The sequence below is a fragment of the Pseudophryne corroboree genome, chromosome 4, assembly GCF_028390025.1.
Source record: "Pseudophryne corroboree isolate aPseCor3 chromosome 4, aPseCor3.hap2, whole genome shotgun sequence".
Classification (NCBI taxonomy): domain Eukaryota; kingdom Metazoa; phylum Chordata; class Amphibia; order Anura; family Myobatrachidae; genus Pseudophryne; species Pseudophryne corroboree.
Window position 1 is genome coordinate 461,223,807 of NC_086447.1, and position 21,927 is coordinate 461,245,733.

At 44.6% G+C, this 21,927-nt stretch overlaps 1 protein-coding gene across 1 annotated transcript in view; it reads left to right on the forward strand.

The window, feature by feature from the left end:
- The window catches only part of KLHL32 (kelch like family member 32), a 320,778-nt gene that overhangs the window by 118,064 nt on the left and 180,787 nt on the right, over positions 1-21,927 (forward strand). Inside the window, exon 3 of the mRNA XM_063917019.1 lies at positions 17,323-17,503. Coding sequence (XP_063773089.1) covers positions 17,323-17,503 — 181 coding nt within the window. The remainder of the gene's footprint in view (positions 1-17,322; positions 17,504-21,927) is intronic.

Consider the following 21,927-nt stretch of genomic DNA (forward strand, 5'->3'; position numbering starts at 1 on the left):
ACTTTATGTGGGCTGTTGCAGTTGCTGGGATAATGCCCTTCTCTTTTACAAAGGTAACAAACCCTGGGTTTCCTCCAAGTGTCAATGACCTGAGGTCTTGGTTGATTTGATGCCTCCTCAAACGCTCAGATGCTCATCGCCATCAACCGTTTTCCCTGTGCTTCCCTGATTCCTTGGATACCATGATTATGTCGTTGTCTAGGGGGCTGATGTGACTTTTGTCTACTTCCTGATCTACAATCTCTTGCAAAATGACCTTCCTTCTGGCAATTGTAACAGACTTCCACATTTGAATTTCTCGCAGGGGTTTGGGGCTTATGCTGGAGTGGTCTTGTGGTTAGGGCCTGTATACTTGCGGCCATTAATTTATCACTTTGTGACTCTCTGTATCTGGTGATATTTCGATCAATATCAATAGCGGCCTCTCTTAATGCGGCCACTGAGATATTTCTCCAGTTTGGGTTGGTGGTCTGTACCCTTGTTCTCAATACCTCCTTTAAACCATTCATTAATACCTTAACCGCTATTTCTCTATGCTGTGCGCATGTTTTGATGTCTGTGATCCCAGTGTTCCTAGCCATTACTTGCAGTGCTCGATTGAAATAATTGGAAATACTTTCCCTTTCGTTTTGTCTTATGGAGAAGATTTCATTCCACTTGACAACGGCAGGGAAATATACTTCCAACTGTTGGTTTATCTGCTTAATACATTCCTGATTGTGTTCCTCCGTTTGAGGTACTTCTGTGTCTAATTGGCAATCAGTAATAAATTTTGCAGGGTCAACACTGGAGGGCAAACATGCCCTCAGCACTGTCCGCCAATCTTTGTTGGTGGGTTCTGTTGAGTTTCCTAGTTCTTTAATGAACTTTTGACATGCGACTAGATTTTTCCTTGGATCAGGAAATTCGGACATAATTGATCTCAATTCGGTCCGGGACCAGGGACAGCGCATTGCACTGTCCTGGACGGGAATGGTTCCCTGATCATCAGTCTTCCCATTGGGGACTGTGATCACCCTGACAGGACTAAACTCAATTACATCACCTTGTTTTGGTCTTACAATATGGGGTACATTTGTTTGTGCGTGATATAAAACATTGTACGTACCTGTGGACACGACCACACCTGACCCTCCGTTAGGGGGTTTGATTATTGCCTTTACCGATTTGGTCGTGTCCACCTGGATGTCTTGTGTGATGGCTGCTGGAAGAGGTGCCGACATCGTGTTGGGTTCACTTTCTTGCTCGTATTCCTGAGGGAAGTTTGACATGGGGTGCAACTTGCACGGGTTAATAGTTGTACATTTAACAGCATTACAATTATCATTGTTATGTTTATTACACTTATTCTTATCATCTATACTACAGTTGCTAAGTGCGTTTTTATTGTTCAACATTGTGCCTTTCTCCGCAACCATAATTCTCTCCATTGCCACATCTCTCCTCCCAAGATGAGAGTCAGATATGTCAGTTAACTCTCTTTGCATTTCACTTTCCTGTTGCCATAACTGCAAATAATCATAATGTTTGATCCGTCTCTTTGCTGGTTTAATAAGACCTATCCTTCTCCTTAGATTTAGTAACACTTCTGGGCTAAAGCTGCCTATTCTTGGGAATTTCTCCCCGTCATGTACAGTCATTCTTTCCCATTCATCACATAAGACCTCTGTGTGTGAACCGTATTTTTCACACATTACATACCTTGCCGACCCGATTGGTCGGTTTACTAAATCAACCCGAACCGAGGTTGATCGCCCCCTACCCGAACAACTGGCCCCCATAACTTGCAGGTGTTGCTTTTCTTCAGCGAACCCTTACAAAAACCAAGATGTCCGGGGCAGGCTGGCGGTGAAGTTTACCGAGTACTCCACTCACTTCTCGCCCACGTTGGCCAGTAACACAATCACTGTATCCAGAGCTGTTGTACCCAACCTAGGGCCCCTGTGAGTGTGAACCTTTATTTACTGGGGCGCGTTCCCCAGCAAGTATCGGTTGTTGGATAGTTCCTGAGTGACCAGCGAACTTCCCTTAAAATAAAAAAATTTCACAAATCACGTTAAAATGTACAAATAGCGTTTATGACCTTCGTACGCAAAATGGTACCGGTCAGGTTTACTAATGCACACAATTACGTGCGGTACAATCGTTCAGCACATAAGCAACTAATCTTATGTGCGGAGCGACCAGTGGAATCGAAAATTTCGGCTGCGAATTCCTTCAGCCAGAGCTTAATGGCCTATATGGGTTCCGCACCAACCCTTCTTGGTGTTGTGCTACTTGTCTCTATAGCGGACTTCCTTGTCTGCTGTACCTGGACCTCCTGGTCTGTTATGCGACCTCCTGGTCTGTTACAGTATGACCTCCTGGTCTGCTACACTGTAATGCTCAAATTTTATGTTTAACCAGGGATGCCTCCCTAGCCACCATGCACGTCACTTACATGTATGTACCTCCACGAGAACTCGATACTTTTCTTGTGGTTCAACCTCAAAATTGTATAATTGCAAACACTCACTCACCACATGTACACTTTTGTTTCTATTTCTATTTCTGCGCAGAAATTTTCTTTAGACCAGATGTGTTGTGAATTTGGAGAAGGATCTGTTAATCTAAATTTCGGACACTAAAATAGACTTGCGCTACTTACCACGTTGCCACCTTTCCGCCTGTTGCAATAACACTATCGTGTGATTTGAGTTACGTGGGCGTACCCGGACGCTCCGTTGCGTAATTTACGCTGCGTGCGTCGGCCTTTGAGTTGCGTACGCGAGTCTCACCCTTTGTTAGAGACACGTGTACGCAAAGCAAATATCCACTGTAACACAACTAACACGTTTTATCAATGTAGATGATCCTCGATCGTCTACCGCGCAACACACCAATCTCTCCTTATACCTTAGGTAGAGTTGCGTGTGGGTTTTACACTTTATCCCTTTATATATTACATTTACACTTTAACTATGAAATAGCGACAAATCTCTCTTAGCACGTTTTATCAATTATAAAATGGCAAACAGGAGAGTGATATGAAAATACACGAATGAAAAAGAAATGCAGATATGTGCGTGTGTACGCAAGACAGAAATAAACAGTTTTAAAAGACACTAGCGTGTTGTTCTTACCTCCAGTTCCGGATTCCTTCAGCACCCTTTACTAAGCGAAGCAGACGCTTATCCAAACAGCACTACGAGGAATATGACCTCCCGCCCTTTGCTGCTGGATAATGTCTGCTGAAATTACCTAGCAGAGATATGTGAAGGACAGGACGAGCCGCCAATTGATAAAGCTAAATATTTATCTTATATAAAACCCTTTATGAGGTCTAAGAACACTGTACGCTATTTACGTATGGAGTACCGTAAGGGTACGCACGTTGCGTAACAATCGCTTAGCCGTAGCCGAGACGCTCAAGCGTCACGTTCGCTCACGGCCAAGAGATCACAGGCAGGCACGCTATTGGCTGCTGACTAACGTAATGGTTCGCTATAGCGTAGCGGACGCTCGGGACCACGAGGAGATCACCAGCGGCGCAGACGCTCACAATGTTAAACCTTTATATCTAAACCATAAACAATATAATATGCAGTAAAACCTTAGTGTAGAGATAGGGTGTAGATGCAACACAGTGTAACCTTATTAACTTAAAAGCTGTTTGAGCGTCACCGACGCTCTGTGAATACTTAACACTATAAGAAATACACAGATACCGTGCTTAGGGTCTAACGCCTTATATGAATGTTATACTTGCAAAAAGAATAATACAATACAAGTCACACACTACAATATAACATAGACTAACTAACCAGGTAACTACACATGAAATACAATACAATACTATTACGTTTAAGAGAATACGAGAGAAAGAGAAGAGAGAGAGAAATATGGCCCATAATAACAAGAAAGACAATAGGATTGCGGAGAAAACTTACGCACAAGGGGAACGATCGCATGCGCCTCTGGACATCCAGCTCCCGATTTTCAGCAATGAGAACCGTTGAAGAGTGAGCTGGATGTGATCGGCTTGTCTATTTATGCCCCACACACAATACAATTCAATGGTCCCTACAATCTCATTGTTCATTGGACACAGGAATTCCTCCTCGCATTATAACAAAAGGTCATAGGTTGATTCATACAGGTGGGCTGTGACGATTTCCAACTGCACAGGTGGGTGGGAAACTAGGTTTCCCGCCGCATGGATAAGTAAGTGCAAATAATAGTAAATGGACATAAACTTCTTATGTCCATAACTATTCGCACGAGCGATTAATCCGCTTCAAACCAACACCGGAATATTGCTAATTAAATACTCTTCCGATGGATACTAAACACCACTGTATTACTCCTGTCTGACCCTTCGTATCAAACAAAGAGGGATTTCTCTGTCCATGAACATGCTACATTAACTAAACTTTCAGATTCTATCAAAGGGACCATAATCTACAAAATACATTATATAGTGAAAATATGTAACGATTGAGTCGCACGCTACGAACACATGAACTCTACCGTAAATGCACGTACTGCGCGCCCGCGGGTGCCCGCAACAGCGAGTATGCGCACGCACGGGAGAGCGCACGCATGCGCAGCGCGGACCTGTATGAGGTGCAAATATGGCAGTGTGCATCGTGCTATTTTTCTGACTTTGACAGTATATACACTGCTCAAAAAAATAAAGGGAACACTAAAATAACACATCCTAGATCTGAATGAATGAAATATTCTTATTAAATACTTTGTTCTTTACATAGTTGAATGTGCTGACAACAAAATCACACTAAAATTATCAATGGAAATCAAAGTTATTAACCCATGGAGGTCTGGATTTGGAGTCACCCTCAAAATTAAAGTGGAAAAACACACTACAGGCTGATCCAACTTTGATGTAATGTCCTTAAAACAAGTCAAAATGAGGCTCAGTAGTGTATGTGGCCTCCACGTGCCTGTATGACCTCCCTACAACGCCTGGGCATGCTCCTGATGAGGTGGTGGATGGTCTCCTGAGGGATCTCCTCCCAGACCTGGACTAAAGCATCCGCCAACTCCTGGACAGTCTGTGGTGCAACGTGGCATTGGTTGATGGAGCGAAACTTGATGTCCCAGATGTGCTCAATTGGATTCAGGTCTGGGGAACAGGCGGGCCAGTCCATAGCATCAATGCCTTCATCTTGCAGGAACTGCTGAAACACTCCAGCCACATGTCTTGCATTAGGAGGAACCCAGGGCCAACCGCACCAGCATATGGTCTCACAAGGGGTCTGAGGATCTCATCTCAGTACCTAAGGACAGTCAGGCTACCTCTGGCAAGCACATGGAGGGTTGTGCGGCCCCCCAAAGAAATGCCACCCCACACCATTACTGACCCACTGCCAAACCAGTCATGCTGGAGGATGTTGCAGGCAGCAGAACGTTCTCTTTGGCGTCTCCAGACTCTGTCACGTCTGTCACATGTGCTCAGTGAGAACCTGCTTTCATCTGTGAAGAGCACAGGGTGCAAGTGGCGAATTTGCCAATCTTGGTGTTCTCTGGCAAATGCCAAACGTCCTGCACGGTGTTGGGCTGTAAGCACAACCCCCACCTCTGGGCGTCGGGCCCTCATACCACCCTCATGGAGTCTGTTTCTGATCGTTTGAGTAGACACATGCACATTTGTGGCTTGCTGGAGGTCATTTTGCAAGGCTCTGGCAGTGCTCCTTCTGTTCCTCCTTGCACAAAGGCAGAGGTAGCGGTCCTGCTGCTGGGTTGTTGCCCTTCTACGGCCTCCTCCACGTCTCCTGATGTACTGGCCTGTCTCCTGGTAGCGCCTCCATGCTCTGGACACTACGCTGACAGACACAGCAAACCTTCTTGCCACAGCTCGCATTGATGTGCCATCCTGGATGAGCTGCACTACCTGAGCCACTTGTGTGGGTTGTAGGGAGGTCATACAGGCACGTGGAGGCCACACACACTACTGAGCCTCATTTTGACTTGTTTTAAGGACATTACATCAAAGTTGGATCAGCCTGTAGTGTGTTTTTCCACTTTAATTTTGAGGGTGACTCCAAATCCAGACCTCCATGGGTTAATAAATTTGATTTCCATTGATAATTTTTGTGTGATTTTGTTGTCAGCACATTCAACTATGTAAAGAACAAAGTATTTAATAAGATTATATATAATATATATATAGTAGCATGCGACCTTCCACCAGACAAGACGGACACAGTTGTATGAAAGAAAAGCAGTCCATTTACTTCCACAGCATAGTAAACAGACTTTTCACTGCAAGTTTCAATGGGCACCTTAATTAGGCACCAATTCACAAACCACATGTACACAATCTCAGGCTCCCTGTCTCTGACCCACGTCCCCGCCCTCTATCGCCTGGCCACTTGTTGGCATCAGGAGCCCTGAGCCCTTGCCCTAACGAGCTTTATAAAAGTGTGGCACAGGTGTGCCTGATTGCTGGGAGCGCTTGCTCCAATACCTGGACCGGACCTGCATGGATGGGATCTCATGTGTGAAATTGCAGGGTATTGCTGTGTATCAACAGCAATACAATAATATAATTTCTAACTGCCAGATAATCTTTGACACAACAATAAAGAGACAACCTGCTGTGTCTCAACACCTCCCTGGGGCTTCCTCCTGGTCCAGTCCTAAACCCAGGTCACCTTAGTTCGGGGCACCCGAACTGTTGTGCCCTGTCCTGCAAACACCCGGGGTGGCATCCGAACTGGACTGCCACATTTCTCACATCAATCATGTTTTTAGTAGAGATGAATGGTTCAGTTTATGTAAAAAAATGTCATCCGGCATCAAATTCTCACAGGTTTTGAAGTCTATATAAAGACCCCACGGTGGTAACCATTTCACATCCTGCTTAATGCTGTGTTGTGCTCTGCTGTGTCCATATACAAGCTGTGCTGTGTCTATCCAAAACTGTACTTTGTACATCCACAACTGTGCTGTCTCCATTCACAAGCTGTGTTGTGTCCATCAAGTGGCTGTGCTGTGTCCATCAGGTGGCTGTGTTGTGTCCAGTCCCCTTAGTCTAATTCTGTCACACAGGGGTGCTGCAGGCCATACCCCACTGCATTCACAGATAAGCACTGCAGTGTGACTGCATTGCGAAAAAAAGTAGTATAAAGTTAATAAAAAGTAAACGTTTGTACAGCCTGTGTGCACTGTACCCCAGTGTGACTTGTTCACAGATATAGAAAAGCCCTCTGAATCCCTGCAGTGTAATTTTTTTTAAATATATACATATATATATAATATATATAGATAGATAGATAGATAGATAGAATGTGTGTGTGTGTATTGTTAAATTGTTTGTACTGTTCTATATGCTATACCACAGTGCACATTTGTTTATGTATATAGAAAAGCTCTTTGAATCTCTGCCGTGTGAGCTGAGGTGCAAATTTGAAAGACAAAAAAATGTGTGTAAATGTATTGTTCTCCTGTTTGTACTGTTCTGTGCACTGTACCCCACTGCAACTCTGTTTACATTTATATAAAAGCCATTTCATTCCTGCAGTGTGAGCTGAGTTGCGAATTTAAAAAATAAAAAAAGTTCTATTGTTTGTACTGTTCTGTGCAATGTACCCCAGTGCGACTTTGTTCATGTATATAGAAAATCCCTTTTAAGCTGAGTTGCAAATTAAAAATAAAAATGTCCTCTTGTTTGTACTGTTCTGCGCGCTGTAACCCCACTGCAACTTTGTTCTCATATATATAAAAGCCATTTCATCCCGCAGTGTGAGCTGAACTGCGAATTGAAAAAAAAAAAATATTGTTCTATTGTTTGTACTGTTCTGTGTGCTGTACATCAGTGTGTTTGTTCATGTACATATAAAAGCCCTTTGAATCCCTGCAGTATGAGCTGAGCAGACAAAATTAAGGTTATTGAGGATTAAATACTGTAGGCAGAGCCGGCCATAGGCATAGGCAAACTAGGCAGTTGCCTAGGGCATTTGCTATGCCTAGGGGCATCAGCAGCTTCTGCTGATTAAAATGATATGCGGCATGCCTATATTCTGTGTGTAGCATTTCATATGCAGATACAGCCACAGTCTCACACAGTATATAGGCATGCTGCATATAATTTCAATTAGTAGAAGCTGCTTGTGCATCCTAGCCACATAGCAATGCAAATAAGATGCATTTTCATTAAAAAAGGTGCCATATGTTAGCATTGAGGCAATATTTATGAGGACACATCTGTATCCAAGCAGAGGCAGAGGTCACAGTGTTTGTGGCAGTGTGATTGCTGTGTGCATGTGAGTGGGTTGGTTGTGCAGTAGTGTTCGGAATATGGGTAAGGAGCATTATGTGTGTCATGTAAAAATGCATTAATAATGTGCAACATATGTGTAAGGGGCACTATGCGTGTCATTATGTGTATAAGGGCATTAATAATGTGCGGCATATGTGTAAAAGGGTACTACTGTATGTGTGTCATTATGTGTATAGGGGCACTAATAATGTGCAGCAAATGTGTAGGGGGCACTATGTGTGTCATTATGTGTATAAGGGCATTAATCATGTGCGGCTCATGTGTAAGGGACATTATGTGTAAAAGGGCATTAATAAAGGTTGTCATAATGTGTAAGGCGCATTATGTTTATAAGGACATTAATAATGTGTCTCATATGTGTAAGGGGCATCACTGTGTGGAATTATGTGTATAAATGCATTACTAATGTGTGGCATTATGTGTATAAGGTGCTCTACTATTTCGCGTTGCGTATAGAAAGGCACTACTGTGTCGTTTAATGTGAATAAAGAACAATAGAGTGTGATGTAATGTGATTAAGGGGCTCTACTGTGAGTAGTACCGTTTATAAGGTACAGTGATGCTACTGTGGGATGTAATATGATTTATGAACACTATCGCATGATCAAATGTGAATGACGTTGCAGTACTGTGTGGCGTAATTGGAATTGGGGTAACTATTGTGTGGCCATGCCCCTTGCCAGCAAAAACACACCCCTTTTTGGGCTGTGCGCCAAATGTGCAAACTGTTCCTATTTAAAATATAGGGGTACAAACACCAAAATAAGGACTGCTATGGGTGAGGGGTGATGGTGCTGGGAAAAAGGTGCAAGGTCAGAGGCGGAACCAGCGGTGGTGCTAGGGGACACCAGCCAAAATCTTGCCTAGGGCATCATATTGGTTAGGGCCGGCTCTGACTGTAGGAACAAAAAAAGAGGCCCAAATGTTGTAATTTTAGCTTTTTTTAATCAATTTAAAAAAAAAATACAGATCCAAAACCAGTGCATTGCACTGAGCCAGTGCATTGCACTGGGGCCTCTTCAGTGCGGCGGGGCCCCAGTGCATTGCACTGGCTGCACTGCCAGAAGTTCCACCCCTGGGGCAAAGTATATCTGGCACTGTGGGGGCATTTTTGTATGTGGCACTGTGGGGCAATGTATATCTGGCACTGTGGGGGCATTTATAATCTGGCACTGTGGGGGCAATGTATATCTGGCACTGTGGGGCAATGTATATCTGACACTGTGGGGGCATTTGTGTATCTGGCACTGCGGGGACATTTGTGTATCTGGCACTGCAGGGGCATTTGTGTATCCGGCACTGCAGGGACATTTGTGTATCCGGCATTGTGGGGGCATTTGTAATCTGGCACTCTGGGGAATTTGTGTATCTGGCACTCTGGGGCAATGTGTACCTGGCACTCTGGGGCAATGTATATCTGGCATTATTGGTGTCATATGTGTATCTGGACCCTCCATCTGTGTACCATGCCATTTTCATTGGCCACGGCCCACGTGGCATTTTGCCACACCGATTTTTTGACGTGCGCGCCGAAGGCACACAGTACCTATAAGACTTTTTTTTTCTACTTGCACCACTGGCGCTGGACCATTTTTTCTGGTTTTGGTTCTAATTTGTCAGTGGGTTTTGGTTTTGGTAGTAGCTATGTCATTGGTAGTAGCGCCGCTGCAGCAGTCCCCTCTCCTTCCGTATTGGCTGCCCGGCGCTGCTGTGAATGCTGGGATGCTGGCAGCGGCGCCTCCACCAATTACATAGCACTGCTGCGGCTCCAGTCCCCCTCCCTCCTCCTCCGTCTCCGCTGCCCGGGAATGGAACTGCCTACACGAGGAGCCTGACTGCCAGCGGGGAGAGATGGTAAGTATCACTCTCTCTCTCTTTCTCTCCCACAATGTGTAAAAAGGGGACGCTGTCTGCCGTAATGTGTAAAAAGGGGGACGCTGCCTGCTGTAATGTGTAAAAAGGGGGACGCTGCCTGCCGTAATGTGTAAAAAGGGGGACGCTGCCTGCTGTAATGTGTAAAAAGGGGGATGCTGCCTGCTATAATGTGTAAAAAGGGGGACGCTGCCTGCCGTGATGTGTAAAAAGGGGGACGCTGCCTGCTGTAATGTGTAAAAAGGGGGACGCTGCCTGCTGTAATGTGTAAAAAGGGGGACTGTCTGCCGTAATGTGAAAAAAGGGGACGCTGCCTGCTGTAATGTGTAAAAAGGGGGACTGTCTGCCTTAATGTGTATAAAGGGGGATGCTGTCTGCCGTAATGTGTAAAAAGTAGTGATGAGCGGGTTCGGTTCCTCGGAATCCGAACCCCCCCGAACTTCACCCATTTTACACGGGTCCGAGGCATACTCGGATACTCCAGTATTGCTCGGTTAACCCGAGCGCGCCCGAACGTCATCATCCCGCTGTCGGATTCTCGCGAGATTCGGATTCTATATAAGGAGCCGCGCGTCGCCGCCATTTTTCACTCGTGCATTGGAAATGATAGTGAGAGGACGTGGCTGGCGTCCTCTCACTTTGTTTCAGAGCTTTCAGGGGGCTGCAAATATCTTTATTCTGGGGACCAGCAGTATTATAGGAGGAGTACAGTGCAGAGTTTTGCTGACCACTGACCACCAGTATTATACGTTCTCTGCCTGAAAAACGCCCATATCTGTGCTCAGTGTGCTGCATATATCTGTGCTCACACTGCTTTATTGTGGGGACTGGGGACCAGCGGTATTATATAGGAGGAGTACAGTGCAGAGTTTTGCTGACCAGTGACCACCAGTATTATACGTTCTCTGCCTGAAAAACGCTCCATATCTGTGCTGCATTGTAGTATATAGTAGGAGTACAGTGCATAATTTTGCTAACCACCAGTATATAATATATACATGTACGGTACAGAAGGCCACTGCTCTACCTACCTCTGTGTCGTCAAGTATACTATCCATCCATACCTGTGGTGCATTTCAGTTTTGCACAGTTTGCTGACCACCAGTATATAATATATAGCAGTACGGTACATTAGGCCACTGCTCTACCTACCTCTGTGTCGTCAAGTATACTATCCATCCATACCTGTGGTGCATTTCAGTTTTGCACAGTTTGCTGACCACCAGTATATAATATATAGCAGTACGGTACAGTAGGCCACTGCTCTATCTACCTCTGTGTCGTCAAGTATACTATCCATCCATACCTGTGGTGCATTTCAGTTTTGCACAGTTTGCTGACCACCAGTATATAATATATAGCAGTACGGTACCGTAGGCCACTGCTCTACCTACCTCTGTGTCGTCAAGTATACTATCCATCCATACCTGTGGTGCATTTCAGTTGTGCGCAGTATATATAGTAGTAGGCCATTGCTATTGATACTGGCATATAATTCCACACATTAAAAAATGGAGAACAAAAATGTGGAGGGTAAAATAGGGAAAGATCAAGATCCACTTCCACCTCGTGCTGAAGCTGCTGCCACTAGTCATGGCCGAGACGATGAAATGCCATCAACGTCGTCTGCCAAGGCCAATGCCCAATGTCATAGTAGAGAGCATGTAAAATCCAAAACACAAAAGTTCAGTAAAATTACCCAAAAATCAAAATTAAAAGCGTCTGAGGAGAAGCGTAAACTTGCCAATATGCCATTTACGACACGGAGTGGCAAGGAACGGCTGAGGCCCTGGCCTATGTTCATGGCTAGTGTTTCAGTTTCACATGAGGATGGAAGCACTCATCCTCTCGCTAGAAAAATGAAAAGACTTAAGCTGGCAAAAGCACAGCAAAGAACTGTGTATTCTTCTAAATCACAAATCCCCAAGGAGAGTCCAATTGTGTCGGCTGCGATGCCTGACCTTCCCAACACTGGACGGGAAGAGGTGGCGCCTTCCACCATTTGCACGCCCCCTGCAAGTGCTGGAAGGAGCACCCGCAGTCCAGTTCCTGATAGTCAAATTGAAGATGTCACTGTTGAAGTACACCAGGATGAGGATATGGGTGTTGCTGGCGCTGAGGAGGAAATTGACAAGGAGGATTCTGATGGTGAGGTGGTTTGTTTAAGTCAGGCACCTGTTGTCCGTGGGACGAATATGGCCATTGACATGCCTGGTCAAATTACAAAAAAAATCACCTCTTCGGTGTGGAATTATTTTAACACAAATGCGGACAACAGGTGTCAAGCCGTGTATTGCCTTTGTCAAGCTGTAATAAGTAGGGGTAAGGACGTTAACCACCTCGGAACATCCTCCCTTATACGTCACCTGCAGCGCATTCATCATAAGTCAGTGACAAGTTCAAAAACTTTGGATGACAGCGGAAGCAGTCCACTGACCACTAAATCCCTTCCTCTTGTAACCAAGCTCCTGCAAACCACACCACCAACTCCCTCAGTGTCAATTTCCTCCTTACACAGGAAAGCCAATAGTCCTGCAGGCCATGTCACTGTCAAGTCTGACGAGTCCTCTCCTGCCTGGGATTCCTCTGATGCATCCTTGAGTGTAACGCCTACTGCAACTGGCGCAGCTGTTGTTGCTGCTGGGAGTCGATCGTCATCCCAGAGGGGAAGTCGGAAGACCACTTGTACTACTTCCAGTAAGCAATTGACTGTCCAACAGTCCTTTGCGAGGAAGATGAAATATCACAGCAGTCATCCTGCTGCAAAGCGGATAACTCAGGCCTTGGCAGCCTGGGCGGTGAGAAACGTGTTTCCGTTATCCACCGTTAATTCACAGGCAACTACAGACTTGATTAAGGTACTGTGTCCCCGGTACCAAATACCATCTAGGTTCCATTTCTCTAGGCAGGCGATACCGAAAATGTACACAGACCTCAGAAAAAGAGTCACCAGTGTCCTAAAAAAATGCAGTTGTACCCAATGTCCACTTAACCACGGACATGTGGACAAGTGGAGCAGGGCAGACTCAGGACTATATGACTGTGACAGCCCACTGGGTAGATGTATTGCCTACCGCAGCAAGAACAGCAGCGGCGGCACCAGTAGCAGCATCTCGCAAACGCCAACTCGTTCCTAGGCAGGCTACGCTTTATATCACCGCTTTCCAGAAGAGGCACACAGCTGACAACCTCTTACAAAAACTGAGGAACATCATCGCAGAATGGCTTACCCCAAATGGACTCTCCTGGGGATTTGTGACATCGGACAACGCCAGCAATATTGTGCGTGCATTACATCTGGGCAAATTCCAGCACGTCCCATGTTTTGCACATACATTGAATTTGGTGGTGAAGAATTATTTAAAAAACGACAGGGGCGTGCAAGAGATGCTGTCGGTGGGCCGAAGAATTGCGGGCCACTTTCGGCATTCAGCCACCGCGTGCCGAAGACTGGAGCACCAGCAAACAGTCCTGAACCTGCCCTGCCATCATCTGAAGCAAGAGGTGGTAAAGAGGTGGAATTCAACTCTCTATATGCTTCAGAGGATGGAGGAGCAGCAAAAGTCCATTCAAGCCTATACATCTGCCTATGATATAGGCAAAGGAGGGGGAATGCACCTGACTCAAGCGCAGTGGAGAATGATTTCAACGTTGTGCAAGGTTCTGCAACCCTTTGAACTTGCCACACGTGAAGTCAGTTCAGACACTGCCAGCCTGAGTCAGGTCATTCCCCTCATCAGGCTTTTGCAGAAGAAGCTGGAGACATTGAAGGAGGAGCTAAAACAGAGCGATTCCGCTAGGCATGTGGGACTTGTGGCTGGAGCCCTTAATTCGCTTAACCAGGATTCACGGGTGGTCAATCTGTTGAAATCAGAGCACTACATTTTGGCAACCGTGCTCGATCCTAGATTCAAAACCTACGTTGGATCTCTCTTTCCGGCAGACACAAGTCTTCAGAGGTTCAAAGACCTGCTGGTGAGAAAATTGTCAAGTCAAGCGGAACGTGACCCGTCAACAGCTCCTCCTTCACATTCTCCCGCAACTGGGGGTGCGAGGAAAAGGCTAAGAATTCCGAGCCCACCCGCTGGCGGTGATGCAGGGCAGTCTGAAGCGAGTGCTGACATCTGGTCCGGACTGAAGGATCTGCCAACGATTACTGACATGTCGTCTACTGTCACTGCATATGATTCTCTCACCATTGAAAGAATGGTGGAGGATTATATGAGTGACCGCATCCAAGTAGGCACGTCAGACAGTCCGTACGTATACTGGCAGGAAAAAGAGGCAATTTAGAGGCCCTTGCAGAAACTGGCTTTATTTTACCTAAGTTGCCCACCCTCCAGTGTGTACTCCGAAAGAGTGTTTAGTGCAGCCGCTCACCTTGTCAGCAATCGGCGTATGAGGTTACTTCCAGAAAATGTGGAGAAGATGATGGTCATCAAAATGAATTATAATCAATTCCTCCGCGGAGACATTCACCAGCAATTGCCTCCAGAAAGTACACAAGGACCTGAGATGGTGGATTCCAGTGGGGACGAATTAATAATCTGTGAGGAGGGGGATGTACACAGTGAAAGGGGTGAGGAATCGGACGATGAGGAGGAGGTGGACATCTTGCCTCTGTAGAGCCAGTTTGTGTAAGGAGAGATTGATTGCTTCTTTTTTGGTGGGGGCCCAAACCAACCAGTCATTTCAGTCACAGTTGTGTGGCAGACCCTGTCGCTGAAATGATGGGTTTGTTAAAGTGTGCATGTCCTGTTTATACAACATAAGGGTGGGTGGGAGGGCCCAAGGACAATTCCATCTTGCACCTCTTTTTTCTTTCCTTTTTCTTTGCATCATGTGCTGTTTGGGGACTATTTTTTTGAAGTGCCATCCTGCCTGACACTGCAGTGCCACTCCTAGATGGGCCAGGTGTTTGTGTCGGCCACTTGTGTCGCTTAGCTTTGCCATCCAGCGACCTTGGTGCACCTCTTTTTTTCTTTGCATCATGTGCTGTTTGGGGACTATTTTTTTGAAGTGCCATCCTGTCTGACACCGCAGTGCCACTCCTAGATGGGCCAGGTGTTTGTGTCGGCCACTTGGGTCGCTTAGCTTAGTCATCCAGCGACCTCGGTGCAAATTTTAGGACTAAAAATAATAGTGTGAGGTGTTCAGAATAGACTGAAAATGAGTGGAAATTATGGTTATTGAGGTTAATAAGACTATGGGATCAAAATGACCCCCAAATTCTATGATTTAAGCTGTTTTTGAGGGTTTTTTTGTAAAAAAACACCCGAATCCAAAACACACCCGAATACGACAAAAATTTTTCAGGGAGGTTTTGCCAAAATGCGTCCGAATCCAAAACACGACCGCGGAACCGAATCCAAAACCAAAACACAAAACCCGAAAAATGTCCGGTGCACATCACTAGTAAAAAGGGGCTCTACCTGGTGTGCAGCGTAATTTGAATAATGGAGACTACTGTGCACCGTAGTATGAATTGGTATTATTTTGTGGCCACGCCCCTATATATTTTTTGCGCGCCTGCGGCGCACACTGCCCCTGTCTTGCATAGAGGGTGGGGGGCGCCACTGCCGTTTCTTGCACACAGTACTAAAATGCCTAGTTACGGCACTGGGGGGGCCCAGAGCATATTATTGCACCTGGACCCACCACACTCTAGTTCCACCACTGCATTGCCCCACAGTGCCAGATATACAAATGCCCCCACAGTGCCAGATACACAAATGCCCCCACAGTGCCAGATATACATTGCCCCCACAGTGCCAGATTATAAATGCCCCCACAGTGCCAGATATACATTGCCCCACAGTGCCAGATACACAAATGTCCCCACAGTGCCAGATACACAAATGACCCCACAGTGCCAGATATACATTGACCCCACAGTGCCAGATTATAAATGCCCCCACTTTGCCAGATACACAAATGCCCCCACAGTGACAGATATACATTATTGTCCCACAGTACCAGATACACAAATGCCCCCACAGTGCCAGATATACAAATGTCCCCACAGTGCCAGATACACAAATGCCCCCACAGTGCCAGATATACATTGCCCCACAGTGCCAGATATACATTGCCCCACAGTGCCAGATACACAAATGTCCCCACAGTCTGTCTGTACCTCAGGCAGTCAGACTGCTCCTGGTCCCCTCCAGGAGATGATGTGCTCCAGACAGTGACTGCTCCTGAATGACCCTGCAAGTTGCCGACTTGCCGCTGCGGCAGCTGGATGGGAAGGCGAGGCGCCAATGCGGAGGCGCACAGCGGCAGCAGCGGTACCCGCTCACAGCGGCAACTTAGCACAGTCACAATGAGTGGCGGCCCGGTGGGGTGGGTATGCCGTACCTGCGTCTAAATTCTTAAGGGTACACCGTACCCGCCCACTTGCACCGCTGTCCAGCGCACATCTGTAATTCTTAGCTCAGTCACATATATAAGTTTTTCTCATTCCTTAAATTTTTTTTTTTGTGCTAACAAGAAATATCATATATATAAGCAGTTCTCTTTCACCTTAAAGACCAGCCTAATGTGCTTGATACTGAATCCATGTTCTGCTTGTTTTAAAACATGATAAATGGGGCCAACCAGAGAATTTTCTGGTATCTTCATGGCCAGAAGGCAGAGTTTCCAACCATTCTTAACGGTTGCTTAATGTAAATTGAATTCATAGTTCAATTGGACAAGGTTGTTCTGAAAATACAAGGTTATTTTCTAACTTAATGCAATAATTAGCACATCAAGCCAGCTTGCATATATTGCTATATTTATAGGCACTAGGTGAGAATGTATTGTACGCCGTGTCCTTAAAACCTAACAACAGGTGACATAAGTAAATTGTCCTTGATCTACAAAACCATTAAAAATGCAATGCTCAAATTTTCATACTGTTCTCTGAGAATAATGATCAAACTGGTATGTTATTTTTTGTGATTTGCACCTGACTAGATTCAGTACAGCTATTGTATTCCTTTCAAGACAGTATATATTTTCTATGTATGTCTTTAGCAAATGCAGCATCACAGTTGAACTGTGTAAAGTTCTATATGCCATGTTTTGTTAAAGGTTTTTTTTTTAATTCTTATTCCTTTTTACCAGTTCTGAACAATACATATGTCTAATAACAATGTTTATTGTACTCACACTTTTTACAGTATTCAAGAAATGCTGACAGGTCAGAGGCACTGCCAGTCTATGTCACACAAAGATGCTGTCCTGTCTGCATTAAACCAACAGAGGAATGATGGCATACTCTGTGATGTCACACTGGTGGCTGAAGAACAGAAGTTCCATGCCCACAAGGCTGTGCTGGCAGCGTGCAGTGATTACTTTCGGGTAAGATTTCAGAATATGGTGCAGATGTACTAAGCCTTTACAGAGAGATAAAGTACCAACCAATCAGCTCCTGACATTTTTCAAACAAAGCCTGTAACATGACAGTTACAATACAAACTCATTGTCTGGTACTTTATCTCTCTCCACTTTTTCCACTCTCCAAGGCTTAGTATATATCCCCCTATTTGTTTATGATTGTATGTTCCTCATATTTTTTTGTTTCACATTCAGAAAAATCATTTTATCAGTAAACAATAGTAATTCGAGGTTTTTAGAACACAGTACAAATCTACAAGTATATTATGCAGTTGAACTAATATTGAGTTAATATAATATTGTATTAATATTCTAGGTAATATTACTTGTATTAAAACTAAATTTTTGGTACTTACCAGTTAAATCTTTCTGTGACTTCATCTGGGGGACAATTCATGACCATTGGGTTAGTGCGGGTTAGAGACATCAGTACTTAATGAGATAACTTTTAAGCAGTATAAAATCTTCTCCCCTCTAACCCCTCCTCAGTTTGAACTTAAAGAGCATGAAGGATAAGTTGAAGAACAACTATTACTGTTACAACTTGTGGTTCAGGATTACCTGCGATTGATCCTGTTGAGGGTCCTGTGGACACCGGAGCTGTGAGGAAACGGGGAGGTTGAATATAGCTCTTTTTCATGAATAGGTAATGGCAGTGAAAACTGCCTTGATGGTAGATTTAGCTTGTAGGACCTCTGGACTGGAATCAAGTAGACCTGTAGCAGAACCAGGCTGGTACCGGTAGTAGCAGTGGTCGGGCCAGGCAGGTACCTATGAGAGATGGAGCAAGACCGGGCTGGAACCGGTGGGAGCCTGAAGCAGAACTGGGCTGGTTACGGTGAGAACTGAAGCTGGACCGGCTGTTACCGGTGAAAGCAGGAGCAGAACCGGACTGGTATGTGGCAAGCTTCTGTACAAGGTGTACAGGAGTACTGGAGTCACAGTATGGCTGCAACAACATTGTTCAGGCATTTGCACACAGCATCCGGAATTCTCTTACACCCCCCGTTTGATCTGTGATTGGCTGAGCAGCAGCTGACTGGCCAGAGTCCTGTGAGTGGCCGGACTTCCGATCAGCTGTCTCCCAAGAAGATGGCGTCACCTGGAGAACAGTACAGTAGGAACTGAGCCAACCGCCGGCAGAGGACAAACAGAGCCCCTTGCTGTGTGGCAGCCAGCAGAGCGCGGACGCCGTGCTCTGACAATTACCATCTTTCTCATTTATACAACAAATGATTGAGGGATCGAATTGTCCCCAAGAAGTCAGAGAAAGAGTTTTAACTGGTGAGTACTAAGTACCAAACAACTTGTTTCTCTTTTCTTTATCTGGAGGACACATCATGACCATGGGGATGTACAAAAGCAGCCCCTAGGTGAATGAGCTTGCAGACTAATCTGAACTTAATACTTTACATACAAAATAGAAAATAGCAAAGGAAAAAAAAATTAAAAAGTGGGTGCCGTGTTATTAAAAAAGTTAATTTAATTCTCGAAGATAATAGCCACCATATGTACGGCTGCCCTCACAAGGTGGATTTGGGTATCCGGGTCATTCCATGCCAGTTCACCCAGGCATGACACCCACCAGCTCAGATTTTCATGAAACTTTGTACACTTGAAACTACCACAGAGCTACTAAACCATGTCAAATTTTTCTTCTCTGGGCCTCACAGTTTTTGAGATATAGGGGGTCAAAGATTTGCAAAAATTGCTGGGAAATGCCTCTCCTGATGCTCCGTTTTTTTCTGAGGTGTATCTGGAAAAATATTCACATCTCAATGCCTGATCCACATATCACTTTAAAATTTGACCCTTTGTCAATTGAAATATGGAGATTCTGGAAAAAAACAGACGTTTTTGGGGGATACCCATAAATATTAATGATACCCCAGGTATCTCCAATATCTGCCATGGTCTCATTTTTGTCTGCAAATGCAGCCTGCTTAGGTTTCTGTGGGTTTTGCTGTGCTGACGGATATACCAAACTCCAGAATGTGAAGCATTCTAGAGCTTGGCCCCGCCCTCTCCAGATGGTGATACCATATAGTACCCTTTAGGCTACTATTTCACACATTTTTTTTTCTAAAGGGATTCACTGGCTACCTCGCCTTTGCCCCTTGGTGATACATGCACTGGCCGACGGCCTCGCATGTGCAGTGTGTGCCGAGTACCCGAACCAGGAAGCACTGCTTCAAGCCCTTCCTGCTGCCCGTCTCCTGACAAGAGACCTATAGTAAATTTGAGTGATTAATTTTCACATTGCGAACTTCAGTAAAAATATTTATCACTGCATTAAAAATATGGATTGTGATAAATATGCCCCTTGGTCCTCTGCTTGTTTTGTATGAATAATAAAGAAAATAATTGCTGAGGACTGTGACAGGGGACGGGTACATGTTAAGCCAGCAGACTGGGGAGGCTACCATGGAGATGGGGCAAGACGCATGAACCAGGTGGTTTAAGACTCAGCTAGTGTTAGTGACAGGTGGAGCTTTAGCAGTTAGGGGTCTATTCATGAAGCAGTGAAAAGAGTGGAGAAGTGAGCCTGTGTAGAAGTTGCCCTTGGCAACCAATCAGCTGCTCCGTACAATTGTATAGTATGCAAATTCTAAATGTTACTTCAATGCTGATTGGTTGCCATGGGCAACTTCTCCACTTGTTCACTTCCCCACACTTTTCACTGCTTCACGAATAGACCCGTTAGTATATTATAAATACAGGGAGGGAAGAAATTGTTTTATTGTGATGCACATTGTTAAAATGTAGTGTTCAATAAAATTTTATCAAAAGCGCAATAATAAACATACAAACACGTTGATCAGTGAAGTATTAAAATAAACACGAGAAAGTATGCAGGAAATAATAGAAATTGTATTTAAAAGAATGATGCTGTGTGCAGTTCATATATTGACATATAATACATATGTATCTGATTGTGTGTGTGTATATGTATATATATATATATATATATATATATATATCTATCTGTAAAAAAAAAGATAAGAATAGCGCCTCAATATTGTACTGGTCCCACCCCCAGTTTAAATTACCATCAAAGTCAAGGTGAACCGTAAATGGTGGTAACAACCACTTGTTTTAGCAGCAGGTATTGGATTTGAGGAATGGCTCCATTCAGCTTATTTAGCAGTAGGGTTACCACCTCATCCCTTTAATTCTGGACACTCATTAATTACACAGGTTCTGTGGCTGATTAAAACCAGGTGAAATGGAGTCTTGAAGGCAGCCAGAACCTGTGCAATTAATGTGTGTCCAGAATTAAAGGGATGAGGTGGTAACCCTATTTAGCAGCCTGGATGATTTCTCCAAGTATACTCCACTCACTTCCAATATGTAAAACTCATATAGGAAAGAAAGAGCAGACACAAGTTACACAATTCAATTACATATAACAATTTAATGCCCTTACATTTTAAAAGACTAAAGATATCTTATCTGATATCAGTATTCCGAAAGGAATCAGGTATAGAGTCTTCCTCAACGCGTCTTGTCCATTTAAGCCAGGGATGGGGAACCTTCGGCCCTCCAGCTGTTGTTGAACTACACATCCCAGCATGCCTTGCAACAGTTTTAGTATGGCCAAATAGCAAAACTGTAGCAATGCATGCTGGTATGTGTAGTTCAACAACAACTGGAGGGCCGAAGGTTCCCCATCCCTGATTTAAGCTGTCTGCAGGACTTCATCAGGAATAAATATATATATATATATATATATATATATATATAGACAAAGAAATCCTTCCCAAGTCCGGTATGGTACTTCGTGGAAGAAAAACAGGGGGCACTCCAAGGTCTTTTTAAATAAGCTTGTATTAGAAAATTACAGCATGGTGCAAAAGCAACGTTTCAAGACCATTGCGGTCTTTTCGTCAGGCTGTGCGTCTTGAAAAGTTATACAAGTGACTAAACAGTGCTAACGTGCTTGCCTACATTAAATACCTGTGTGTGCAGCGTGCGGTGTCTCTCGGAGTCCCGGGCCGTCGGCTTCCGGGTGCATCAGCTGGTCGCTCCATTCGTGACGTCATGGTTGCTGGGCAACCCGATCAAGCCTCGGGACCCGTTGCGCCGGGAGAACCTGAAGTGTAAAATTAAGATCAAGCTACAAATACTTTCAAATTGGCTTGGATATTTGATAATTAGTGATTGACAAAGATGTAAATGTGGGTTAAAAAACTACAATTAAAAACTAAAGATACAAATGCTCTACCATAATGCATAATGAACTCCTGAATGCTGCAGAGAAAACATTATTATAGTGTCTATATAACAATTTATTTCTATTCATAATTATATGTACGTTATATTCTAGGAGCATAATTTTTAATTAATATGGTGAGCTATTTCAGGTTAGAAAAGTGTTCCAGGTGAAT